The 26,046-nt window shown below is 37.7% G+C and overlaps 4 protein-coding genes across 7 annotated transcripts; 1 reads left to right on the forward strand and 3 right to left on the reverse strand.

Moving 5' to 3' along the window:
• Positions 1-1,517: 1,517 nt before the first annotated feature.
• LOC137949825 (ribose-phosphate pyrophosphokinase 1-like) lies at positions 1,518-4,962 on the reverse strand. Of its 2 annotated transcripts, none has more exons than XM_068796020.1 (8): positions 4,664-4,962; positions 3,314-3,487; positions 2,942-3,190; positions 2,691-2,834; positions 2,289-2,456; positions 2,021-2,090; positions 1,836-1,917; positions 1,518-1,746 (listed from the first exon to the last, which is right to left on the reverse strand). In XM_068796020.1, exons 1-8 carry the CDS (start codon positions 4,787-4,789, stop codon positions 1,581-1,583), a joined length of 1,179 nt encoding a protein of 392 aa, XP_068652121.1. In that variant the 5' UTR covers positions 4,790-4,962; the 3' UTR covers positions 1,518-1,580. The 2 variants fall into 2 exon arrangements, with proteins under 2 accessions (XP_068652121.1, XP_068652122.1); XM_068796021.1 differs by lacking the exon at positions 4,664-4,962 and adding an exon at positions 4,000-4,134.
• A 519-nt stretch (positions 4,963-5,481) lies between these two features.
• LOC137950335 (2-oxoglutarate-dependent dioxygenase 11-like) lies at positions 5,482-6,957 on the reverse strand. Its single transcript, XM_068796739.1, is given in 5 exon segments — positions 5,482-5,742; positions 5,842-6,086; positions 6,089-6,165; positions 6,244-6,491; positions 6,712-6,957. Coding segments are annotated over 5 exon segments (1,074 nt in total). The 5' UTR covers positions 6,955-6,957.
• Positions 6,958-11,755: 4,798 nt separating this feature from the next.
• Positions 11,756-13,631, reverse strand: LOC137950817 (transcription termination factor MTEF18, mitochondrial-like). Its single transcript, XM_068797444.1, has one exon. It carries the CDS (start codon positions 13,494-13,496, stop codon positions 11,832-11,834), a length of 1,665 nt encoding a protein of 554 aa, XP_068653545.1. The 5' UTR covers positions 13,497-13,631; the 3' UTR covers positions 11,756-11,831.
• A 4,398-nt stretch (positions 13,632-18,029) lies between these two features.
• On the forward strand, positions 18,030-20,517 carry LOC137949972 (uncharacterized). 3 transcript variants are annotated; one of them, XM_068796268.1, is made up of 3 exons: positions 18,082-18,130; positions 18,348-18,394; positions 19,640-20,517. In XM_068796268.1, exon 3 carries the CDS (start codon positions 19,684-19,686, stop codon positions 20,101-20,103), a length of 420 nt encoding a protein of 139 aa, XP_068652369.1. In that variant the 5' UTR covers positions 18,082-18,130; positions 18,348-18,394; positions 19,640-19,683; the 3' UTR covers positions 20,104-20,517. The 3 variants fall into 3 exon arrangements, with proteins under 3 accessions (XP_068652368.1, XP_068652367.1, XP_068652369.1); XM_068796267.1 differs by having other exon boundaries at positions 18,030-18,394; positions 19,477-20,517; XM_068796266.1 differs by having other exon boundaries at positions 18,030-18,394.
• Positions 20,518-26,046: the final 5,529 nt, after the last annotated feature.

A 26,046-nucleotide genomic window follows, 5' to 3' on the forward strand; every position in this document is an offset into this window, starting at 1 on the left:
AATTAGTAATTTGAACTTTAATGAATAGTTTGATTTGTGCTATTACACTAGTTTAGTATACTCAACTAAGTATAATCAATACGTTACAGAGCAAATGCATTTAGATAGTTGGGATTTTCAAATTTTGCCCCCAATTTCCCTCAACTTCTCTTTGTCCCTCAATTTCCCTTTTAAGTTTTATGTTAGTCAATCAAATAACTAAAACTCTTGATTGATCTTTTGAGATAGGAATCCAAACGTGTGTGACCGGTGGAAGCCATGAAAATGGTACTTTATTACCAAAACAAAGAAGTGACTTCAGCAATGGCAGCCTTTACCCAACAAGCCATCCTATGACACAACAGAAGCGAAATTTAGTCCCCTTACTCAAAATTATTTGTAGTCTACCTTATGAATCTTGTGAGTTAAGTTATCAGCCAGATACATGGATATTATTTGTAGTTTACCTTTCCATATAAACTCAAATTTTTTTCTTGGAGATGAGCCATATTATTCAAGTAGTCCACCAGTTTTTAACTCTTCTCCGAGTATGCCATAATTTCATCTCTGACCGCATATCTTACTTGTCTCTGTTTCAAATGCAAAACTAGCTCCATGGAGGATTGAAGCAGGTTTCCCATTTCTGCCAGCCTGTTGCTGTTACAGTTTACAAAGAAGATGGCTCTGATATTAGGAGGTTGAAAGGGTGGCAGCAATATCTACTACATATATGATTCGTTCGGAGGTTCTTTTTTTTGTTGGGGTAAATTAGTTCCTAGAGAGCTGAGGCTCCATGAAATCTGTTCCTCTTTGGTCCCATGTAAATGTAATGTGTAGCGCTTTTCTTTCATCTTCTCTTTTGTTAGTGTACACTTGGGTTAAATGAAATGTCACATTGAGCTTCACACCAGATTTAGTCTCAGGTTGAATTTTATTGTTGATAGCAAAGAGAGCTCCTTCCACCAATTGCCCTTATTGAATCTGAAGGATTTAACTCCACACCTTTGTTCTGTCTTATCGACAAAAATTTTACTTTTTCTTTTCCAATTTGTAGCACTTAAGACCTTATAGTCTGACAAGCCAAATTACTTCTGAACTGTTTATTTACATGGTTTTACTTGGTCGAAATGCTCGATTTCCCACCGAAGTTCAGTGTTCATGCTGAAGCAGCAATCCTGTCCTCACTACCACCAGCCTTACAAATTGACCCTGTGAACAGATATTATACATTTGAACCCTCTCAATATTTCCAAGGATCTATTCACAGTAAAGTTAAAAAGTTTCTGGCAATCTGAAGGAAGCAATTTAATTGACATCTATGCTGAATCCAATCTTACTTATAATTCTTTTGTCTGCTTGCTAAGACATGAATGTATAAACAACGGAGGAGTCATTCCAAAACTTATGACTGCCAATGGTTGCTTGCTTGAGATCCTATAAGTTGGTATTAAGAAGAAGAAAAGAGCCGACCACACAAAACTGATGGTGCAGATGTTTGATCCAATCAATGAAGGAAAAGAGATTTGACAAAAAGTTGCTAGGAAATGAGAATATGCAGCTGATAGAAAACAAAACAAAAACCTCATAGATCTTACGGGGAACTACACAGAGCTACGACGATGAACTTTCAAAATAGCTTCGGCATGAACATTCGCAACAGAGAGTATGGTCAGTTGAGGAAAATATTTCTCTTTCGGTAATGGAATTGTGTTTGTAACAATAACTTCTTGAAAAAGGCCTCCAGACAATCTCGCAATTGCATCAGGACTACAAAAACAAAGGCGTTAAACAAAACCTGTATTCAACATTCAATGAAAGAAACAACGAAAGCAGCATCCATAATGACGATGAGATACCTGAAAACAGCGTGTGTGCAACATGCATAAACTGCTTTTGCTCCCTCTTTCTGTAATAAAGCTGCAGCATTCGTGATAGTACCTGCAAGTTCTGAATACTATCACGCATTTCCTCAAATCAATAACAACCACCTGGAGGCTGGTTTGTGCCATTGAAGGGAACGCTGATCTGACAAACAGCTCACCTGCAGTGTCAATTATGTCATCCACCATAACGGCCACCTTTCCACGCACATCCCCAATCAAATTCATCACCTGTCAAATTTGGTTCCACATCTCCTCAGAAAACAAAATAACATCCTAAGAAGGCAATGTTTAACTTCAAGGGCACAGGCATTAATTCTTCGCACTAATATCAAATGACATATACATTGAAGCATGATCAAATACATACTGCCATTAAAATGTCATATAATATCATATCAAATTCATTAAACAACAAAAAACTATCACCTCAGACGTATTATGTCCAGGGCGCCTTTTATCCACAATAGCTAGAGGTGCATCAGATAACTTTTTTGCCAGGTGTCTTGCTCTAGCTACACCTCCAACATCCGGAGAAACAACTACCAAATCATTTTCTGAGTTCATTTTGCTGGCCAAGTAGTCCACAATCACAGGCTTCAAAACAAAAAAAAAAAAACAATCTAGTCAATGTTTTAACAATGTCACTTCTTTCAAAGAAGATACAAATGAATTTATTTCAAAAAAAAAAGTAAAACACCCATACGACTTGAGGCTTTCTAGTGTGAGCTATTAGATTCAAATCTTGTCAGGGGACAAAGGCGATGTGGGAGCAGTATTCAAAAGAAAGATTAAACACCCCATACAGCAGAACAGATGGACTAGAGTTACCTCCCCATAGACGGAGTCCACTGGAATATCAAAATATCCATGTGCCTGTCCAGAATGAAGGTCGCAAACAAGAACACGATTTGCCCCTGCTTCAGTGATCAAGTTGGCAACAAGTTTCGCAGCAATTGATTCTCTGCCTTGAGTCTGAAATGTGAGAAATCAAGAATGACTATCTCACATATGCATTCCCTTTTAACTGGAAGAACATGTAATTGAGTCCTCAATAGTTAAAAATAGTAAGAGCATCATACCTTACGATCTGCTCTGGCATACCCGAAATATGGAATCACAGCTGTAATGGTTCTGGCAGATGCCCTTCTGCATGCGTCTATCATAATTAATAGTTCCATAAGGTTTTCATTAGCTGGGGGGCAAGTAGGTTGCACAAGGAACACCTCACAGCCCCTTACACTTTCTTGCAATTGTACATAAATTTCCCCATCTTTAAATCGTTTTATACTGATTTTTCCAAGTTCCAGGCCCATGAAACTAGCAATTTCCTTGGGAAAAAACACAAGAAACAGAAAGAAGGTAAGCCAACATTTAACTGTATCTTTACTGATGAACACAGAGTAAGGATATTAGTACAGTGGTTTGGTAAGAATATGAACAGTTAGTGAAACCTTTGACAGTGGCAGATTTGCTGTGCCAGAAAAAATGCTCAGTCTAGCATCCGGTTTTGGAGTAATTGCAGGCTCAGGCCGAGTAACTAAGCTATCGGCTAATCTCTCGTCTTTAGACTTTGGTGCGCACAACTTTCCATTTATAAATAACATTATATTCGCTGAATTGCATTTCTGCATCCCAAGACAAACGAAAACATATAAAATTATAACTGAATGCGATCGGAGCCATTAAAGAGGCACATTTAACCTCTAAAAACAACCATGACCACAAAAAGCAAAAGACTGAAATAGAGCAACGGATGCTCAATAGACTGCATCTGACATAACATTTGTCGACATGTACAAAACAAACAAGTTCAGTAGAAGTATTGCATGTTCAATAGCAGACATGTTTTCGCAAAAATTGCAACGCTATCAAAGTACAAGATGCTTCTGGATGATGGACTTACTGCCTGCACAATGGGCATGTAAAATTTTATCATCCTGGGTAATATATCAGCATTTAGTCCTTTATTTGTATCGCAAAAACAACAGATCCATCTGAAAATTAGCAATATTGCCAACTTTGATGAATTCATCATCTCTATTAACTGTTGAGTGCATTTATCATTCAATTTCACTTCACTCTTACAAGATAAGAAGACAGCAGAGCAAGTCCACCTCAATTAACATTTTGTTCTTACTCTAATAGATCAAATCATGTGGAAGCCAGCAATCCCGTATTCATCTCCAACTAATGCCTACGCATCTCTTTCTAATGCCTCAGTGCCATTCCAACCTCCTTTGCTAGCTACTTCACCGGGACTCATGAGCTCTAGTTCCCGAAATTCCCAGTTAAAAGAAAAAACACAGTATAACTCTACTCCACATATTTTATAAGCCATATTAGAAGGTTTTTTGTACAAAAATAGAGGACTAACGAAAGATCAGGAAAAATAATAATAAACAAAAACTTGATCAAACACAAAATTTAAAAAATTGGAACCAAAGTACAACGAAATAAAAGAAGTGCTGAATTCAGGGACGCGAATAAAAATATGACATCCTTATAGCATAACATACCATACCACAACAAACATAATCCACAATAGACCAAAGTTCCAAGTCGTTCAACGCCAGTAAAGAAAATATCCAACAAAAGCTACCAGAACGACAAAAAGTCACTCGAAACGAAAAAAAAAAAGAAAAAAAAGAACTCTCTCAGGCCGGAAACCAATTCAATGCAAGTACTCCAGATTTAATTCCTGTCATAAAATATAAAGGAGTGGAATTTTATCAAATGCACACCACAAAATTCCCGAAAAGAGTAAAAAAAAAAAAAAAAAAAAAGGAGAGAAATGATCATACAGTCTGAGAAAAACGAACAGTCCTCGAACCTAGGGCAGGGAAGTTGGTCTGAGCGTCCAAACTTGCGCCGAAAAAATGAGTACGGATATCTGAAGCAGAAGAAGGAGCGAAGACGTTGGCCGCCATCTTCCTGGAAAATGAGGTTTTGAGGGAGAGAGTGAGTGAGGGGTTTGCGGCAAATGGCAAGGGTTCTAGGTTGCCAAAAAGAGGGAAAGGCAGGGAGGAAGAACCTCCGGGTTTGTAGGGAAAGAAAGGCGCTGAGGGACTCCCATCCTCTCGCTCTCTCCTCCGACAACAAAATGGCCTCTCATTTGCCTATTTTGATCGAGCTCGAGTCCAAACGGGGAAGCCGCGTTATATAAATTTCAGGCGGTTACTAGGACATTTGGGAAGATATTGACGGGAATGCCACTGTGGGATACGTTTGGAAAAGAAAATTTGACCAAACTTTGTACTCATTCCCACGTGGAGTTTAGGAAAGACAAAGACATGCCAGTCTAAATCGGTGGTTGACACTCGTGACTCTCGCGTGCCAAGTTCGGCTCAAATTGGCTTCCGCAATTTGGAAATAGCAGGTATTATTTGCGAATAACTTGTATGCAGCTTTGACCATAAGTTGTGGGGTCAAAAAGTCATTTATGTGTATATGAGAGGTGATAATATGTATTTAACTTGGAGTATATTTTCTTTCCAATGTACGTATATTTACATGTATGTGTGTAGGGTACAAATTGCTCTAATATTGAGCGATTTTGAATTACTCATAGGTCCGAGAAGGGGTGGATCACAACATATCTTTGATAGTTTCGAGTAAACTCTTACATGTTATTGGAGACATTGATTGTGAAGGAGTTGATGAACGAATCAGTGACAGATTTCCGGTTGAAGAATCTGTTGAAATAATCATCGCAGCTGACCGTGACGAACTTTGCTGGATTTTCAGGACGAAGAAGACCAGGAGAAGGCCCTATAATGGTGTTTTGTCGAGGGTAACAGAAGGTAACGATGGATCTTCTCTCTTTCTCTCCGTTCACAATTGCTCTGTGTTCTGGGCCTCTGTACATACCGTTGCTCATAATCTGAAATTTTCAACAACCAAACCGGCGGTCAACGTTCAGTCATGAATTTCGATATATATATCTTGACCTTAAAAACAGGCAACTTGTTAATTCCCTCACCTCTAAGATGTTTCCGATGTTCACCGTGATCGCGCCGGATACAGGCTTGACGGTGGCCCAGTAACCGTCCTTCCGAACCTGTAAGCCCGCTGTATCGTCGCTCTCGAGCAAGAGAGTGATGCCGGAAATATCCGTATGTGGCGTAATTCCAATAACTTGTTTGAACTGAGGGCAAGGTGGGTAGCAGTTCATCCTCACATTATATTCACCTTCCTTGAAACTCTCAGAAAAGTCGTCCGGCTCAGCCCCAGGGCTATGGCCATGAAACCCAGCAGAGAAACTGCTAGACTATTCGTCTCCTCCGTGTAAATCGCCAAGGCTTCCCTGAGGCACAGAATGTAAATCCACAGGGGGACCTCGATCGATAACTGGGCGATGAGAAATAATATTGTTTATAATTACCTCAATCCTTGAGGACAATCGTGCCAGAGTCTTGGATCTCTATGACGAACAGGAAGAACCTTGAAATACAGCATGTCGTTCCAGTCAAGAGGTTGATCGTCTGATACCACAAAGGCCTGGCCGTAACCTTCCAAACTTCCTTCTTGTTGTGCTAAGTGCAACTTCTCCTGCAATGGCAGCAAAAAGAAATCCCGGATCTCTTTCCTTATGATTTCTACAGTCTCGTCGGGGATCCCATGATTAACTACCTGGAAAGTAGGGCAGAGAGATTCAAGAATTTTTTATTTTTTTTTGATTTGTCATGAAATTATTTGAAGTCATCCCACAAACGTATTAATAATCGAGCTGAGAAGTATATATGAAACAGTGATTTCATTAATAATCAAGCATAAAGCCAAGTACTTTAGTTGCCAATAACCAATAATTTGGTGTTGCTCTGATAACTAAAAGGTAATTTAAATGAAGTACCTGAAAGGCTCCCCAATCTCTGCAAGCTTCTTGAAGCTTCATCAGCTCCGTCTCCCTGGTGTCTATGTTCAGCAGCTTTGCCATGTCGATGAGGGGGACTCGGAGGGAATCGTCGGTAGGGTTGGTAACCGGATCGTCGGCATCAGGCCTCACATACCGGCGAGGGACCGTTGGTGACGGTTTTTTGACAAGTTCTTGGACGCTACTCACCGGAAGAGAGTAATTGAGGTTTGGAACACCCATGAGTAGAGGCGCAAGAAAGCCAGGTCAACAAAGAAGAAAGCGTTCCGGTTCTCTTTCACCGGTGCAAGGCGTTGGAATATATGAAGAAGAGAGATTCCTTGCAGAATGGACGAGATCAGAGTACAGATTACTGATGCTTGACTTTCCAAGTATTATTTTGAACTCTTTGTCGACAGGCAAGCAATATTTTTCTAGATTGGAGGCTATCGTGCATCAGCATGTCTGCAATAAACTTATCTTTAATATTCCTATCAAAGGTTTGACTATTGACTACATCCCATTTCAAGCAAAAGCCGGTCATCTCTGTTGTCCTTTCTTCAATGAAATACCAAAACACCCTTCACTAAATTATCGAAAATGGCATATATGTTCTTAAAATATCTGACTATAAAATACTTACAATGACAGTTTTATTTTTTTTAATCCACTAAATGATTATTAAATATATTTTATTATATTTTATGTTACAAGCATTTTGTAAATTTAATAAATAGATAAGGTAAATTATATAAGAAAATTTTAAAGATAAACGATAAAAGAGGTATATTTTTAAAAAGTTTTTTAGGGCATTTAAATTTTTAATTGGAGCTTAACCAAAAGTGAAAAAGTTTTAGCCAATGGATGCAACATCCAAGTAGTGGTCAAAGGAAAAAAAAAAAAAAAAAAAAACTTAAACCAACAATTAAGCAATACTGAAAGTACTTTGATAAAAAAATGTAAGTTCAAATCCATAATTACAAATACTAACTTATGGTTAACCTAAATTAAAAAAGTCAAAGGTATTGACTAGTAGGGGCCACCACTAGAATTAAATCAAACATGTGGATCACTCTTTAAAATACTTTTAATCAAGATTAACAATCTAGATCATATCAGCATAGGAGTGGCCTTTAAACTAAGGCAACAAAGTAACATGTAGTACCAACTAGGAGTGACATGTGATGATCATGAGGATATTCTATCTAATACCACATATCACATAAACAAAAGTCACATGCGTGTATTGAATTTCACCCATGCATACCCACATGTCTTGTGCTAGACACAGGGCTTGGGTTTGCCACACTTGTATCATATTTATGGAAGGAAGACTTGGTTTTGTCATGTGTTCTCATCGTCATGGAAGGGGGATTTCACAATAAGGAGATGGAGAGTGTCATAAAGAAGCTTCACCTAGCTGAAGTTTCCCCTCATAACTGTAACAAACAAATTCCTTCTAAAGGCCAAGCGGAGGCTAGGTAACTCATTGTCTTTTAACCCACTCTTTATTTTGTCTATGGAAGTGTTCAAAACTATGGGACCTTATAACATCACATTCTTGTAATTTGGTTTTGTTATTGTACTTGGAGTCATGCCTCTTTTCACATACCAAACACTTAGTAGAACTATATTAGACATAAAATAATTATACTATTGTGACAAACACTTAGATAAATTAGTTAAAATTTTGAACCTTTCAAATATTAAAAATATAATAACTAACATAATTGAATATTATCATTTAGTACTATTATTTTTATTAAAAATAACTTTAAAAAATTATATTCAACAAAAAGAGTGTTTATTCTTATTAAAAATCTTGAAAAGAACAAACAAGGAAACTTTCTATAAAACTTCTAACCCCAATTTAGGGTTTCTTGAAAAGAGAACAAATAACTTGAGCAATAAGTGGAGATTTGATACAGAAATTATCAAAGTGAATTTGTAGCATATTAAATCAATCAAAAGCAATAAGGACTTAAAAAAAAAAAAATTGAGTTCAACCATGATTTTGGCCAAATTGCACTGAATTTTGGGTAGATTGTAAAATTGATTCTAATATCACAATGAATGAGTTTAGGCAATGTACAAGGTATTTAATGCACATATTTAATGTAAGGCCTTGTTGAAACTTGGAGAAAAATAACATCTTTACCTCTTCTAAAGGCCGGTATTTAATCTTATTTGCATACTTCAACACCTTAAAGTAACTTTGCTTGAAGAACCTTAGAATTTCTGTTCTAATACCATGTTAAATTCTAGGAGTTTCATCACTAGAAGGTCTAGCTTTAAGGAAGAGAAGAGAGAAGAAAATAGAAGAGAGCAAGAAGAAGAGACGAGAAGGGACGAGTATGAGAGAACTAGGTTTCAAAAAGGGAACAATGAGAGCATGTAATGAGTTCTCCCCCCACCTCTTATTTATAACTTGTGAGGGTAAAACCCCTAATACACTAGTAAATAAAAGGAACTTAACTTATTACATAATTACATCTCATGTCACTCACTCACTTAATTACATATAATACCACTATCTTCTTTAACATCAACTAGGGCAAAATATGTCATACACACTAGAAAGATAAAGAATTTATGAAAAACAATTAAAATAAATAGTTTTTAACTTATACAAAAGTTGTACCACTGTCAAATATATCTTAGATCAATCCATCAAGTAAATAAAAAAATAAAAAATTATGTAATCATAATCAGTTTGGTGTTGAGAAACCTTATATGTACATCAGATTTTGTGGTACTCGTTGTCTTCTGAGGCTATCCCATTCATACTCCATTTTATCTGTTCAAAAGAATGAGCTTATTCCCATTGTAACATAATTTTATCTGTTCAGAAGAATGAGCTTATTCCCATTGTGATGTAAAACACTCTAGTTCTTTGTGTCAGAAAAATAATAGATGATGAGAGAATAAAACTTGTCATCTTTTGTGTAGAACAATAGGAAGAGTCATGCATGTCTGCCTTTCTTGATTGTCTGTTGTGTGAATTGACCTTGCAATTTATGGTGCATGTTGAGCCATGAAGTGGTGGTTCTCAATGTATGTTTAGCGTGGTCCAAGGCTTATCCCAAAAAGTCTAACCAACTTAGGAGACCTTTTTCCCAACTAATAAACTTAACATCTTTCTACTCACTAATCCATGTGGGATGAAGGCCTACATATGAGTACCTGCTCTGATACCATGTGAAGTTGGGTCTAAGGTCCATCCCAAAATGATTAGTCCATTGAGAAAACCTCTTTTCCAACTAATATACTCAACATCTTTCTATTCACTAATCTATGTGAGACTATTCCTTGACAACAGAAAGGTTTTTGTTCTTCGCTTGGCCCAAGAAACTACATGAGAAATACTAGATAAACCTTGTGTGCAGTGAGTTTGCATTGTGCTATTTGTGCATTTATTTGGTCTGCTTGTCACTATTTCATTGTCTTTTAGGTTCGAAAATTTACTTATTTATATTCTATATTGTAGGTTCAGCTTTTTTAGATTCAACTGGCAAGATGTCAACGCAAAAGTTGTGTGTTGGGCTTTTGTTACACATTATGTAGTGGAGTACTCATTCAAAGATATTTGAAATTCTCTTTTTTGCAGGCTTCAAGGTATGTGGAGAAATAGAGTAAGCTCTCATCAATGATAAGGCTACTGGAAAATCACATACAATGACATAGAATCAACTCATAGAGCATTAAAAGAGAACCAAGCAAGCTGATTGAGGTACAATAGATGTCGTTTCACTTGCACCTGTGAGGGCCCGTGACACTTTTATCTCCATCTTGTCTGTTGTTACTGGTATTACAGTACGGGTAAGTGTCCATGAGACAGTATCTCAACCGTGCCCGGAGGGCCTAGATAGCATTTCTATATCCACATATCTTTCACAGAGGAAGCTGTATATCGTAGGTTTATATCCAGACACATCAAGTGAGACTCTTCTCAAATTTTTTCAGCAGACATGGGGTGATAGAGGAAGGTTCAATTGCTTATGAGAAAGAAGAAAGGAAATCATGGCACCAGTTCAGAAACCTTTTCATTCTTATGTTTCTCATATTTGAAACATTTACTTCGTCTTATATTTCTTGTCTTTCACTGTACATACACCCACTTTCCACGCCAAACTGAATACAAGGGATCTTGATGCAGTTGTTTTGGCTTTAAGACCTATAAGACAGCGGAGGCAGGGAGACGGGCCATAAATGATTCAAATAAAGTTCTTGGTGTATGTCAGATTGTCTCTTTTTTTTTGTAAGTGAAGCTTCTGTAACAGATGTCTCCAATCAGGAGAGGTTTTGAGTGCGAAATGATGGTAGGGAATGCTCTACTGGACATGTATTGCAAATGGGTGGTCTTGTTGCTTGCTCGTCGGTTGTTTGACAAAATGCTTATAAGAGGTGTGGCTTCATGGACTTGTTTGATCTGTGGGTGGTCTTGTTGCTTGCTCGTCGGTTGTTTGACAAAATGCTTATAAGAGGTGTGGCTTCATGGACTTGTTTGATCTGTGGGTGGATCCAAATGAGTTTACGTGGAATGCCATGACCTTTTATTCAGAATGAAAGGAGGATTAGATGCTGATTTGGCAACTTGGAATGCAATGATCTCAGGTTTCAGTCAGAAGCATCAAAGTCTAGAAAAGGTAGAGAGAGTGAGAAGGCTGATGAAGGAGAAAAAGGTTTCTAAACGACCCGGGTATATTCAAAGAAAGAATGACTTGATTCAGTAAGAAGACTTAAAGTTTTGAGCTTATTCAGTTTTGGTTTCAAAGCTAAAATTGCAAAGAAGACAGTCTAAAAAAAATGTAGTCTGTATTTATTTTATTTCAAATAAATTTAATCAATTTCAAAGCACTGATTGTATCAGTTAAAGTACATGTTATATATTTACAAGGCTTTGCCAGTATACTTCCTGCTTTTGACTGAAGCAGAGAGAGGATATACAGATCAAAAGGTCTCTGATGAAATTTCAGAAATGAAGGAAAAATGAAGAAATTCCTATGACTAGATACAACTTTAGCTTGGGGAGGATAATGACTTCTTTAATCTTTCCCATTCCTGGGGTCCTTCCGGATGGAGACTTACTTGATATCTAAGAAATCGGGCTTCTGAACAAGCTAGTATCGTGTACTCAAAGCTATTGGCTGCTTCACTACACCTTTCTCCTTTAGCCACCTGAACATAGAAAATCTTAGTCTAATTCTCTCTATATCATAACACAGGTATGTTGGAAATGTAACCACTGACTGCAAGGGATAACCCAAATGTTTTTCAAGAAAATAAATCTTATTCCCTATCACATCTCGACTCTGGTTTAGCACCGCTGGGGCTTCTCTAATCATGGACGAGACAACGTGATAGTCCAAACCAGCATCTACAAGACAGTCAAATCGTTCTTGTAGCTGGTCTCCTCGACCTCGGAACTGTTTCAAAGCCCTGACCATCTCATCCGAATTTTCAACAAAACCCAATTTCAGAAGGAAGTTGGTCTTCTCAAGAAGATGCAACCGATTGTCACCTGCATCCTGCAAGAGTTTTCTCTTGGATCTTGATGCTATAGTGCTCAGCTGAATTGGATCTTTCTTTATGATATCACATAACTCATCACGGCTCACCTTCAATCTAGTCAATAAAGCTCTAGGTTTATTTAGTGAACACGAACCTAAAACTTGTGGATGAGTCTGAACAATCTTTGTGATCTCTTCAGTTTCCATCCCAATCTCAAATAGAAAATGCACAGACAGATAATGTGCGAACTTTCCAGCAAGAATGTGTGGGTACTGCAACAGCAAACTCAAAATCTCCTTCGTCTTAAGACCTAATTTCATTAAGAGAGCAACCAGCACATAGATTTTGTTGCCGGAATCATCAAATAAAAAACCAGGACACTCTCGGATCAGCTTCCCCAAACCGGTCTTACTGCAACCCATTTCCTTGAGGAAAACCAACATTCCAAGCATTCTGTTCCAATGGTAAGTGTTCTTGACCGAGAGACACTGTGCAATCCAATCATTTTCACTGTCTGAGCCCTTCAATTCTTCAAGTACTCCAACAAAATCCTGATTTACGCCACCAATCAAGAGTGTTGGACAACATATAACCAACTTAATAATTGCCTGCTTGCTCAACCCCAACTCTTCATAGGCCTCTAATTTGGAACTTAGCACACCATATTCATATTTAAAGATCTCCACCCCTTGTTTGAACATTTTACCAATTTTACTACGAGGAACCCCGTAATTACACAAGACATGAAAGTTCTCAAGCATGAGATCATCTTCAATGAGAAACATGAAGCGTCGGGGGAGGAGAGGTAAAATCTCAGATGGTTTCAGACCCAAGCTCTCAAAGAACGGCTCAAATTCATTAATAGGATTGTAGCGAAAATATCGACTCAGTGACCAACCGATATCTTGCTCGTTTTCAACCTTTGAGAGAAGACGTTGAAGGAAAATTGGTGAATTCTTACTAATGTGTTCGGCATCGGTGAAGTGGAAACCTCTAGTTGAATGGAGGTAGTCGAAGAGGGCATTTTGGGCCTCATTTCGCGCAACACGGGAAATTCTGGTTCCAGCAGATGACGTGCTGGTAGTACAGAAAGAGATTTTGAGCACAGGGGAGCGTGCAGAATGGAGAAAGGATTGGTTTTTCCACGAACTGAGAGACAAGCATGAGCGCAAATCAATGCATTTCTCAGGTGCCATAGGAGAACCATGAGGGAGGATGTGGATGGAAAACATTTTGTAGAAACTAGAGATCTTACAGAGTCGGCGATGTATCATGACGTGTTATGGCGGACAATAAGGTGCTGTCTAACATCTAGAAAAAAGGAAAGAAGACAGGCGACGCCGTCGATTCCAGGATGATCGGGAGCGCCGGCAACACCAACAAACAATATCAGCAACGACCTCGCAGCGAAGAACTCACTCAAGGTTGCGACTCAGAAGACAACCTCCAAAGATGAGCTATGGAACCAGAGACAACCATAGCACAGAATAGGGCAATGGAGGACATCGATTGGATTCGTTGTGTTGCGGCAAGACTCGGAGCAAGGAATTCAGGATTTTGGACTAGCAAAACACAGAAGGGAGAAACCTAGGGCTGCAACCCGTGCTTTAAAAGTCGGACCAGACCGGTTAAACCACATTCAACCGGACCTGGCCCCTTACCTCGGTTTGATCAGTCAATTCACCGGCGAGCTGAAAAATTGCTCCCTCAGCAAAATGAAGGAAACCTAAGCAATTGCCAAATATAGTTTCCAAGTGATCATGGGTGATTAGGAAGTGGATAAGGGGGAAATGGTAGCTTCTCATTAGAGAAACTGTTGGAAAGGGAGGGTATAAAAGACTCCACCCTAGGTTTTATGTTTTTGTGTCTCTCTTGCTCAAGTTCCATGCTACAACCATCCTCATCTCTTTTTCTTCCCTTATTGAAGCTCGAAGATGTCGATGGCGGCACCTTTCCCCATTTAAATTAACCTTCTTTTGAGTTGGGTAGGATTTCAAGGGAAAATAGGGTTGAAAAATCAACTCTATTAACGGAAGAGGTAAGATAGGGCAGCAAAGTAGGGTTGAAACGAGGGATGGGTTTGAAACCAACCCCATTACAAAACAGCTAGAAACAAGGTTATAGAACAAATTCAAGACATATGGAGGAAGTTGTTGTTCCATGTATTCGGTTGTCACATCGGACTAGGATTCAATCCTAAAGCTATGACATGGGACCAAACTTACATTGGGCGAAAAGCTAGTAAACTTTTGTTTGAAGGGTAAACTAAGCCAAAATGAAGAGAAATAACCTTTGCCAAAAATAGGATATTCTTTGCATGATTTTCAAGATGAATACATCAATTTTACAAGGCCTATTTATAAGGAAACGAAGGACAAACCACCCTTGTACCCTATATTACATAAGCCCATGAGAATTTGCCACATAAGTGCACTGTGCCAGGTGGTGTTCTGAGCCACTAGAAGTTGTTGCTGCCCTCGGGTGAGCTTTTTGATAGCTTGGGGTTCATACCACATCGAAAGTACCATTTTGATGTCATTGCCCAGTGTTCTCTATTTTGTCTGTTTGATATACATCCGTCTATGGCAGAGTCGCCTCCGCCCTCATATCATTCTCCCACAACAATAATGCAATCCTCGACGGTTGAGAAGAAACACTTACTAAATCGAATGCACTCTTTCAATACTTTGGCAAAACGCAAGTCAATTGGGCTCCTCCCAAACTTGCTAAAAAATGTGTCATGATACAAGGGTATATTGTCCCGCCGCAAATGCCATCAACTTGCCCAAGTCAAAAAATTGGTCCATTAACTTCTCGAGTCGCTTAAGACGTACCTTCGGATCAAAGCATATTTCGTGTCAAAGTCACTATTTTGGCACTTTGATCGCCCCCGTTTAATACCTCCCTCCATAGAGACAAGTTATTTGGAAAATCTTTTGGTAATAAATCATTTTTTAGGACTTCCCCTTCTTCAATCGACATGGATTGACCTTCAACCCATTATTCGTCACATGCCAAAGAAATAAGAAGATTAGACTCTCCAGCCTTAAGACTCGTCTTAAGTTGTAGGGCTAAAAGTATAACGAATTTCTCCTTTACATAGTCCCCTACACCGGAAATTACACAAGGCTACCCTCGTTCATAATCTCTATCATTCCCAATTTCCCATATAAGGTTTTACAAAGGCCTTGCTTTTATAAAGGAAACTCGCCTCAAAGATTACATTAAAGTCATTCAAATGATCTAAAAAAATTTATAAATCATACCTACTCCCCAATAGCGACATGGACATGTTTGGCCACCCCAAGCACAACTTTGGCTTCGGAATTGATAGTTTGTATTCAATTGTCTACCTCTTTCCTCCTTAAGTGTAATCGTCTTGTTCTTTCGACGAGATGAAGTTGTGGGTAACTCCAAAATCAACAAGAGTTTTCACTTTGCCATCATTTAGCAACACATAAAGAAAAAGCAGTTTATTGACCATTACTTGGATTGAGTTGAGCAACATCAACGAACTAACTCGACCTTCTTCAACATGATGGTTGTCACCAATCCCCCCCCCTAAGAGTTTTCACTTTACCATCATTTAACAACACATCAAGAAAAATCATACCATTATTTGGATTGAATTGAGCAACATCAACGGACTAACTCGACGTTCTTACAAAGTTATAATCAAGAGATAATTTTAGTTGATTGGTGTAATTAATTTATATTAATAAATTAAACTATTAACATTATAATTTATTTCATGAAAATATAGCTCAATTATTATTTTTTAACTTGATTATTATGATTATTATTTACTTACATGATAACAAACTTAACTTTTATTTATTTATCTAATTTTTAAAATTAAAATTTAACTAATTAACTAGTTTAACTTATTTAAATTTAATTAAATTATATTTTATCAAATTACACTGAGTGTAATCAGCTTAATTAAATTATAGTTTAGTTAGTTAACTTATTGTTCCTTTAAATATTATTTAAATTACAGAGTGGATAATAATTGTTATTGATTAGTTAATTAAATTTAAATTTAATTGTTATATATTCAATTATGTTAGAAATTAACATTTTTATTTATTTAAAATTTCAAAAAAATTATTGAAGTCCCCACCCACTCTGCACTGATCCCCCATGTGACCCATCCCCACGTGAGCCCCATCACCGGTCTAACCCCGCATTTAAGCCCCCCACCTGCAGCGTTGTATAGTTTATTTAGTTCATCAAGTTTTTCATGAGGAATTTCAGACAAGTCTGCAGAAACAAAAATAATTAGAAATACGAATAAACAAGAAGAAAATCGATCATTCAAATGTCATCAGAGTTTTTGTTTTATATTTTTTATTCTTATGTATTTAATTTTCATAAAATTATATAAAAATAATAATTTTCTGCTAGCGTAGCATAGTTACTTGTCAACGACTGCATGTAAAATTAAATTACTAAGCCTAGTAAGAAGGAGACCTTGAAAGTAAAAATGGCACATTAATAGAAGAAACCAGGTAGTTTTGGCGGCTACTCCCGGAAAAGATGGTGGCCCCAAGTGGGGAACCCTTTTCTAACCTCAAAAACCAGCCCCTCTGAACATTTAATTCCAAGTGGACTCATCCGGGGTCCATGCCTTACCAATCTTCAACTCACCCTTTCAGAGGTTGGCAACGAGAAACCCCGAATCAACCTAGCGTGTGATTTCAACCTAGTTGTATGATTGTATCCATTATCCACCCCCTTTTGCAGTGAAAAGAGTAACCGAGATGTGGCCCTTCCGGATTGATTGATGTCTTGTCAAATATTTTTGTGGGTTTGAGATTGGAACAGTTTCCATCAACTTTTACCTATCAGGTTTTAATTACCCATTCATCTTTAATTTGTTTTAAAAGGCTCAACTGACATTTAATATGTTTTTTTAAATAATTTTTTAAGAAAATAAAAAACTATGTAAAAATAAATAAATTTAATATTAAAAAATAAGAAAAACATTCACATATCAAGATCTTCCCTTATTATTATTATTATTATTATTGTTTTATTACTACTGCTAGTATTTTTTAGGAGAATAAATATGCCTAAATTATTAAAAAAATAAAAATGGCCAAGAATCATGGGGGCACACAGATTACATGGGTAACAGAAGTGGTTAAGAATATCAAACACTGGAGATTTCTCAAACAGTAAGGTCTGGAAGAATCGGTGAGATTTACTTGTAGTGAACCAAATCAGAAGCCCATTAGAGTTACTGGTCTGCAGTATATGAAACTGGGTAGATTCAATGGGTGGAGCCAGTTGCAGTTTACCAGTCACTAGTTGAGCAGAGGTGATATATCACCATCATCCCCAATCCTCGCTTGCAGATTTGGTCAGTCCAGACTGATGCCCTTTCTAGATGTAAATCATTCAAAGTCGGTCATCCAATTGAAGGAGGTTTACTAACAAACACATGTTGGTGTAAAAAAATGTAGTAAATGGGTACAAGAAATCATACTGGGGCAGTCGATCTTGTCGGTCCAAAAAGTGATCCAAGGGGTATAAGGGCTCATCTCACCTTCGATTAATTGAATTGGTCAAGAGATGACAGAAGCCTGCTGAGTGAAGATGATTCTCTGGAGGATGACTTGAAAGATAGCAAGCAAGCGCAAGATAACATTTTGGACTTTGGTATTAACTTAAGCTAAAATTGTTGAAATACAGGACAAAAGGGGTATTGTGGAGCCTCCTGTGAGTTGTGCTCTGTCCATACAAATGACAGTCATCAGTCAGTTTTTAAGCTTATTTATTCCACAAAGCCAGCAATAAATATCTCAATCCTAGACGCTCATCTTCTCTTCTTTCACCTCCTCGCCTCCTCACCTCCCCTCCTCAGACACAGCAGCTCTTCAAGCTCAGAGCTAAGATGTCAGAGGTTCATCTTTTTTAATCTTTATCTTCTTGACTGGAATCTTCACTGATTACTTCCTCTCCAATCTGGGTCTTTGTTTGCTTTTCGTCAGATCACCATTACAGCCATTTAAATCTGGTCTTTCCCTTCACGCTCTAAACCTTACAAAAACCCTTTTTACCCTGCGGTTCATGTTCTTCAGTTTCATATCCGATTATCTTCTTTTGTATCGTATTGGCAGATATGGTTTTGGAGATGCACTTGCAGAGAAAGGTATTTCCATTTAAGGTCAGTCGGCGCGCTTCCTTACTCCTCTTATTTGCTTAGTCTTTGTGATGTTTTCACTTGTAGTTGATGGTGTTACTTCTTATTGTAATTTATTGATTTTGATGTCAATTGAAGTTTCTGAATGAATGTTTCTGCTTCTTCTAAGATTTGTGTTTTTGGGAGGAAATTGATCTTTTCTTTTAATCCGTTAAGATCGATGGCTCGTCTACTGAGTTTGGTGTAGGATAATAGGTTTATTTGGGAATATAAGGTCACGACTGGTTCTTTATCTCTCTGTCTACTTATCCACGTTATCTACCTATCGTCGTTTTCTTCTCTGATTCATTATTCAGCGTTCAGAGTGAACTTTTCGATATCTTTTCATCTTCTTTTCGATAAATAACGAGATCTTTACCGATTTGCAGGACTTAGAGAGCTATATTTCGTTTTATGGGTTATGTAGGACATTAGGGGGCTCTTCAAGCTAATGATTTCTTCTCTACTTATCTGATGATGGGTTTTTTGTATGTTATTATGTTGAAATTTTAGTTATCGCAAAGTTTGTTCTGTTTTTTGTGGCAGCAATTATATCCTCTTGTTCTTTTATTTCTCCTGGAAGTATTTGTTTCATATTCTCACTCGTCCCTTTCTTTATAATACTTTTCTCATTCAGCCTTGTTACTGGTTTCTGATTTTCTTCAACTGAAGCTTCTTGCAAATAGTTGCAATGGTCTTATTAAAAATGAGAACTCTGTGTTCACTCAGATAAATTCCCTCTTGAATTCTATAGAGCATAAGGTATTGCCTTCTCATTTGAAATTTCTATAATTTGACAAGCTGTGTTGGATGAATAATTGCAATGATCTTATTAAAAATGAGTACTCTGTCTTCACTCAGATAATCTCCTCTTGAATTCTATAGAGCACAAGGTATTACCTTCTCATTTGAAATGTCTATCACATGACAAGCTGTGTTGGGTGTTGTAACAAGTCCCATCTTTCTTAGTGGGAAAACTTGACTCAGTGTTTCTCTTTTCTTTCTTTTGTGATATTTTCAATGCATTTAGTCCTCTCCTAAAGCTGATGTTGTTATCTTCTTTCTAGTTGATTCCCACCTGCGTGCTGTCATCTGCTGAACTTTATTAGTGGTGGAAGGAATTTTCTGGTTTCGACAGTTTTGGATCCTGCATTATAAGTCTCTTGAGATGGTCATATAGTTTCCTTGTATTTATTCTGTGCCTAAGGATTAGTATCTTTGTTTCTGCAGCTTTTCTCTTTGATTGTTTGAGTTTATTACTTTTTGGAGGGTTAATGGGTAGAGGTAGAGGAAAAGGAAAGAAATTGACTGTTGTTGCGAGTCATGAGGACCCGGGAAGTGGTGGGGAAGAATCTCTTCCAGCCTATAAGAGAAGAGGGCGGCCACAAAAACCTTTGAAAGACGAACCTGATGAAGAAGATGTTGAAAAGATTGACGAGGAAGATGGGGACCAGACAAAACAGATTATTGCATGTAAAGAGCTGAAGGTTCCTGCAGCAGTGACAGAAAATGGAAAGAAAAGAAAGAAGTATTCCCAAGTGAAAGAAACTGTTGACTTAGTCAAAGAGGAGAATGGTGTTGGGGGCCAATCTGGTGCAAATGAGTCAACCAAGTCCAACGGTTTTCGACAAAATGGGAGCAGGCGCAAGAGCAAGCCTCGAAGGGCTGCCGAAGCTGGAGTTGAATGCAAATGAAATACAAAATAGGCTTGCAGATGGAGATCTCTGCCTTGACCCACGTTGTGGATAATGAATCCATACATTTCCATCTTCCAATTGTTTTTTCCAAAATATTTTTCTTCTTTTGATTTTGTTTTCTTTACCCCCTCTCCCATGAATGATTTTTACATTGGCGGTTATGGACAGGTTATACTGCTTTGTGTTCTTCATTGAAGTCACAAGGCCTCCATGTTTACTTTGATTAGTTTTCTTATTACACTATACGAGATGATGTGGAGCTTGTAACCAGAGTATTTCTTCCCCTGTTTTATAGATGTTAGTTTGTTGCTCATGAAATTTCAGCTTTTGAGAAGGCTGCATGCATTATCACAGTTACAGTAATGAGAGAGCTCATTTCTATATTTATTTATAATGGTGTGTTGGATTGCAGACTGGTTCTTCTCTTAATAAATCTAAAGGATCAACTCTTGTCTTTTGGATGTTATTGAGAATTTTGTCTCCAAAATAGTGCTTCAAGTTGCTATCTTTATATTGCTTTTTTTTAAAAAAAAATTGTGACCTTATTTATACATAGTTGCAATGAGGCTCTGATGATGATGAGATATACAACCATATACATTACTTTTTCATTTGATCCAGTAGATGATTTGAAGAAACGAGTTGTTTATATTATGGTACTCGTTTTTGCACATATGGATTTGGGTTATTTGAGACTCTTTCCCATTCACATCTGTTCCTTACCATGTTAATTTGCTGAGGCGTCTCAGCCACAACAGGACATTGAGAATCAGTTCTGGGAGAAGTTCAAAACCTATAAAGATCCTTTTTCTTTTGTCATTGTGCGTGTACTTGGCATAATTAGGAAGAATGAATTTCGTTGCTTCTTTATAGCGAACTGAATCTGTTGGGTGATCTCTATGGATTGGTAGTTGCTCTGAAATGTGGCGGCCGTGTTGCGGAATTGCCAACACTGAGAGGTGTGTTGCAATGCAAGAGAATCCAGTGAACGTGGCAAATGCTTTACTGATGTTCTGGCCAGCGAACCTCAAATGTATTTGGTTTCTCCCAATAACAGTGAGACACCAATTAGGACGGTGATAAGCCACGATAAATTTGTCTAACTCTGGTACTTGGCTTGTCATTTGTTCGGAAATCTTGTGATCCCCACAAAACTGGTTGAAACCGGACGAACATGCCCACTTCAAATCTATCTATAATATTATAGCAACTGAGCACTCAACAAATAGCCTTGGTTGTTTCCAGTTTTCCAATTACTAAAATCTAACAAAATATAACATAATTGAGAAATCTGGAAAAAACAATAAGAGAAAAAATAGAGAAGAGCAGAAAATCTGCCGTATGTGGAAAATTGGCGGAGAAGACAAAAATTAGGAGAAAAAAGCGAAGCTCCTATCTTTTATTTTTTACTCGAGAGACTTTAAGAAAACATCAGTTTTAAGAGGTTGGTTAGGGTTAGGGTTAGGGTTTTGAAGGAGATTAAGGTAGAGTGAAAGAAAAGCAAGGTGGGAACACGATTGGCTTTCCAACCTGAGGTTAGTCCCGCATCAAACGTCGTGGGCTTGCAGGTGGAAGGAAACTTTTTCTTGCAGAAAGTGAATCGATTCCTATATTCGCATGGAGATATATGTTGTTACAGCTTTATGCAGAAAGAAAGTGGAGCAAAATAGGTGGGCAAAACCTAGCGGAAGAGAAACAATTCGAATATCGGTAACGACGGGTGCTTCGAACATAGTCCAAAAAAATACTGGCTCTTAAAAGCCAACGAGAGAGATAGCAAACTTCATCATTGGACCTATCACCGTAGCTAAAATTAATGCTTCTTAAAGTCCTAAAACATTGGTAATCAATTATCTAAAATTACAAGTTTTATCAACTCTCCATTCTGTTTCTCCATTTTTGTTCAAACACTTCGTCTGTTTCTCCATCATCGGTTTCTGCTAGTATTAAGACTATACAAAGAATCTCGGGTGCACGCTTTCCGAATTAGAGTTCCTGTAGAAGCAGTAGGGTGGCATAGAGCCGAGCCTGTCTGTGTTCTAATTGAATTTGATTTAAATATTTTGAGTTCGAACTTTAATATTTATTTAAAAATTTTTAAAAAATACAAGTCTCAAGTTTGTGCTATAACATATATTTAAAACTTTTTTAAAAAATATATATCAAATAAATTATACATAAAATTATACATAAAATTGGGCATAAGGGTGAACTTTGTTCAAGTCGAACTTGATTTAAATATTTTGAATTTGAGTTCGACTGACCCTAGTCTCAAACCTAAAATTGTAATCGAACTTAAGTCTAATAATTTTAACTTAGTTCTAGTTCGAGCTTTAGCTGAGTTCAAGCTTAACTTACATTTAATACTCTATATAAAATATATGTCAAATAAATTATATATATAATTATGCATATATTTAAAAACAAATGATAGGGGACGTTCATAATTGAATTTCAATAATAGATTAGAATACACCAATATTAATTTTTTTTACTCCAAATGTTATCTAGCTTATTTTGTAATTTTTGAATCTGGCCATAAATTTACTATGACTTTCTTAGTGACCTTAGTTGAAAATTTATATTATAGGAAAAACTATAAATGTTTTTCTTATGATACATATTTTTAAAAAAACCTTTAATTAAAACCCTATTACTATTAGTGACTTATTAGAAAATTACAAGAAATATTTTAAAATTTTCTTAGGAAAGTTAAATGGACCTCTTATTGCCTCTTCTAGGGAAATAAATAAAAATTAATAATCAATCTAATATATTACTATACTTATCGATAATTTTTTAATCAAATAAAATGTCAAACACAAAATTGCTATGAAAATTGCCTCATGCTAAAAGTATTATAGTATCAACAGTCAAATACTTATTAAAAAAATTTCTATACGGTTTTCTAGACCATCTTGCAGGAAAATCTTACTTAAAAAATTATATAATTTTTTAATAAGATTTTTCAATTAAAAAATTATTTACAAAAAACATGAGACACTAATAGTCTCTAGAAACTTATTTCTACCTAAATGTATTTTCAATTTTAATTTTTTCAATTTCTTTCAATTTTTTTTTTCACTTTTATGATATCGCACGTGCGAAATCATCTTTGCGCCCCTTAATTTAGGTATCTTTGCTTCTGCTGGTTCTGGTTTTTCGCCGAGACGAGGAACGACACCTAGGAACTTTCGTTAGGGATAACAGCTACGACGGAGGCGGCGATGACGAAAACAAAGCGACGGTAGACAAGGAGAAAGAAATCGAGCGACGGCCACATAATGGACGATGATGAAAAGGCATAAGGCGACTGGCAAGGCAGCTGTCAACGAAGACAGAGGTGGCCACAACAGCACCCAAAGGAGCTCGGCGGTGACAAGGGGAGGAATAATTTCCCCCCCTTCGCTCTTGCTCCCGCTCCGCTTAGTGCTCTGGTCCAATTCCCTGGTCTCGACTCCCCCGAATCCCGTGCCGACTCGTTAAATTAATGAGCTGGCTCGCGAGCTTTCGAGCCGAACCTCGATTCCATTGAGTTCGACTCGTTAATTTAAACGAACCAATCCTAGATCTATAACTCGACTCGAAATTCGGATATACCGAATTGAACCGAACCAAACCGGAATTGAAACAAATTTGATGCCGCCCTGCTTGCCACAATCTTTCCGCTATCGTTACTGCCCAGAGTGCCGGGAGGACTAGTTTTCTTTTTCTCGTCAGAGGAAATCGTATGCAACTGTTTACAGTATCGTTTAAAATGACTAAATTCTAAAACAAAGAGATCCAATATAGAACTAATTTTATCGTCTTTCGCTTTCAAAAGAATATTTCTTCTTGTATGAAGAAAACAAAGAAAGACGACAACGCCGACGACGATGATGACAGTGACGGCCGTATGTCTTTGTGGCTACAACTGAAAGACGTCTCCCACAAAGTTGCATTATGTCAGCTCTGCACCCGCACGTTTTCCCTTCCGTTTTTTCTTATTTTTTGGTCGATTTATTCTGCATAAAGTGTAAATATGTCCAACCGACTCATGGCGTCTGTTCATCCTGACTCGTTCCGACCTGCCGGCTCGCAAGGTGGTCCAAGTAATTAACTCCGCCCGGACCCACTTCCAGTTCAATCCACACTTTCAAAGTACCGTTTTGTCCGAGCTTCCTGGGCAACTCATTTGCCAGCCACAATTCCACATTTAGTAATAAAAGCCATCGATTTGCAACTTATTTGCACGAATACCATTTTGTCAGTGATGTGTCACGTATTTATTGGCGAGTGACGGTACTCTCTCTGCGATCCATCAACACTTTTTGCAGAATTTTACAGGTGGTAGATGCACATCAGTTAATCCAACGTGTCAAAACTGATGATCAAGCAGATAACATTTGTGGGGCCGAGGCAGTGGATGGTCGCCCTCGAAGTGGGAAATATGTGGTTAGAATTACTCGCGATAAGCGCCCGGTGCCTGTGTTTTTATTTTCTGTACTGGTGATGCCTTTTGTCAGCAAAGGCTGCTGAGTTGCTGACAAAATTTACTAAAAATCTTCAGAAAAATGAAAAGGGCACCCATTTCAGTGTTTTCCGTTGCTTCCTGAAAGATGGCAACCATCGAGAATAACCTTATGGAGACTTTTTACTGGCACGAGTAGTGACCCACGGCCACCAGGATCAGGCTTCTTCTTTCCTTCAATAATAGAACCTTTCTGTACGCGCAGACTCGCTTATTTTGGTATATATGATTGATTTGCATTTCTGTTTGCTTCTCATCGGGTGTACAAATCAATGTGTGCGATAGAAAACTACTGAATAGTAATGTTAAGCTACCGGAAAACTGTCTGTCTTTATGGTGGAACCTCGTAAAGAATCTGTGTTACATTTGTGTACAGGACCTAAGCTCTTCACGACTACGTCATGGTAGAAGAAGAAAAGGGAGAAAAAGTTTCTGAACCAGCGGAGCCCTTAGATGAATCTGAGGCTCTGAGCTGGCTACTGGGTTTAATTGGGAAATCTCACAGAAAGCCTTCAAAGTTCAACCAATCCAAGCAGATAACATTTCGTAGCTCGACGTTTTTTTGTTTTGTTTTGTTTTTGGTAAGTATTTCAATTTCCACAGCTCTTGTAACTGTATTCCCACTTTTATTGAGGGAGAAAAAGCGAATAAAAGAGTACGACGCAACCAAACTCATAGTGATTGGTTGGTTGAACCAGTGCCACTTTTGCCACCTGAGAATCTGACCAAATCTGCCGATGGGCTTGCTAGATTTGCTGCAGTAGTTTCTCACAGAAAATCCAAATCCCATTTACTCCCAGCTTCCCCCCACCCCTTCCTCGAAAGGATCCAAGTGCAAATCTGTTGCTTTCCTTGTCAACTCTTTTACTTTAGTTACTCTCCTAATTTTAAACTTGAAACGTAAAAAATAAATTTACATACCTATATTTGCAGAAACAAATGAGCAAATCAACTGTGTGGCCAGTGGACAACATGAACGCAGACCCTTTTACTTTTATATCATAAAGAAAGAAAAACAAACAAATTTGAAATTTTCTGTTGCAGCTTCAAACTGTGGAAATACAGATATTGCCAGTTATAGAAGTTCGAGGAAGAGGTAAATGTTCAAGTCTGTCATTTACTTAAAGCCGAAGGAACTAGAGGTCAAACAAATTATTTTTTCCCATTCTCCAATCCCAACTGCTGCGCACGGCGAAAAGTATCTGCTTAAGCAAAAGTTCAAAAGAGCTTAAAAGCAAGAAGATTAAAAAGGTCCCTAATGTTAAAAATCATTGCTTTTCTGGGATGGGGTGAGGTTGTGTGAGAGGAAAAGCTACTCAAGACTACTGAGAAGTGAGAAAGTACCACTGCCCGTTCTCTCTCTCTTGACAGCTTCTCAGAGTACTATAACCTTCAAGCTGGCATGGCCCGAGTGGCAGTTGTCGGCTTTC

The sequence above is a fragment of the Aristolochia californica genome, unplaced genomic scaffold (genome assembly GCF_029961685.1).
Source record: "Aristolochia californica isolate CCGP_79_NKW_82.1479 unplaced genomic scaffold, dmAriCali1.0.hap1 SCAF_14, whole genome shotgun sequence".
Taxonomy (NCBI): Eukaryota; Viridiplantae; Streptophyta; class Magnoliopsida; order Piperales; family Aristolochiaceae; genus Aristolochia; species Aristolochia californica.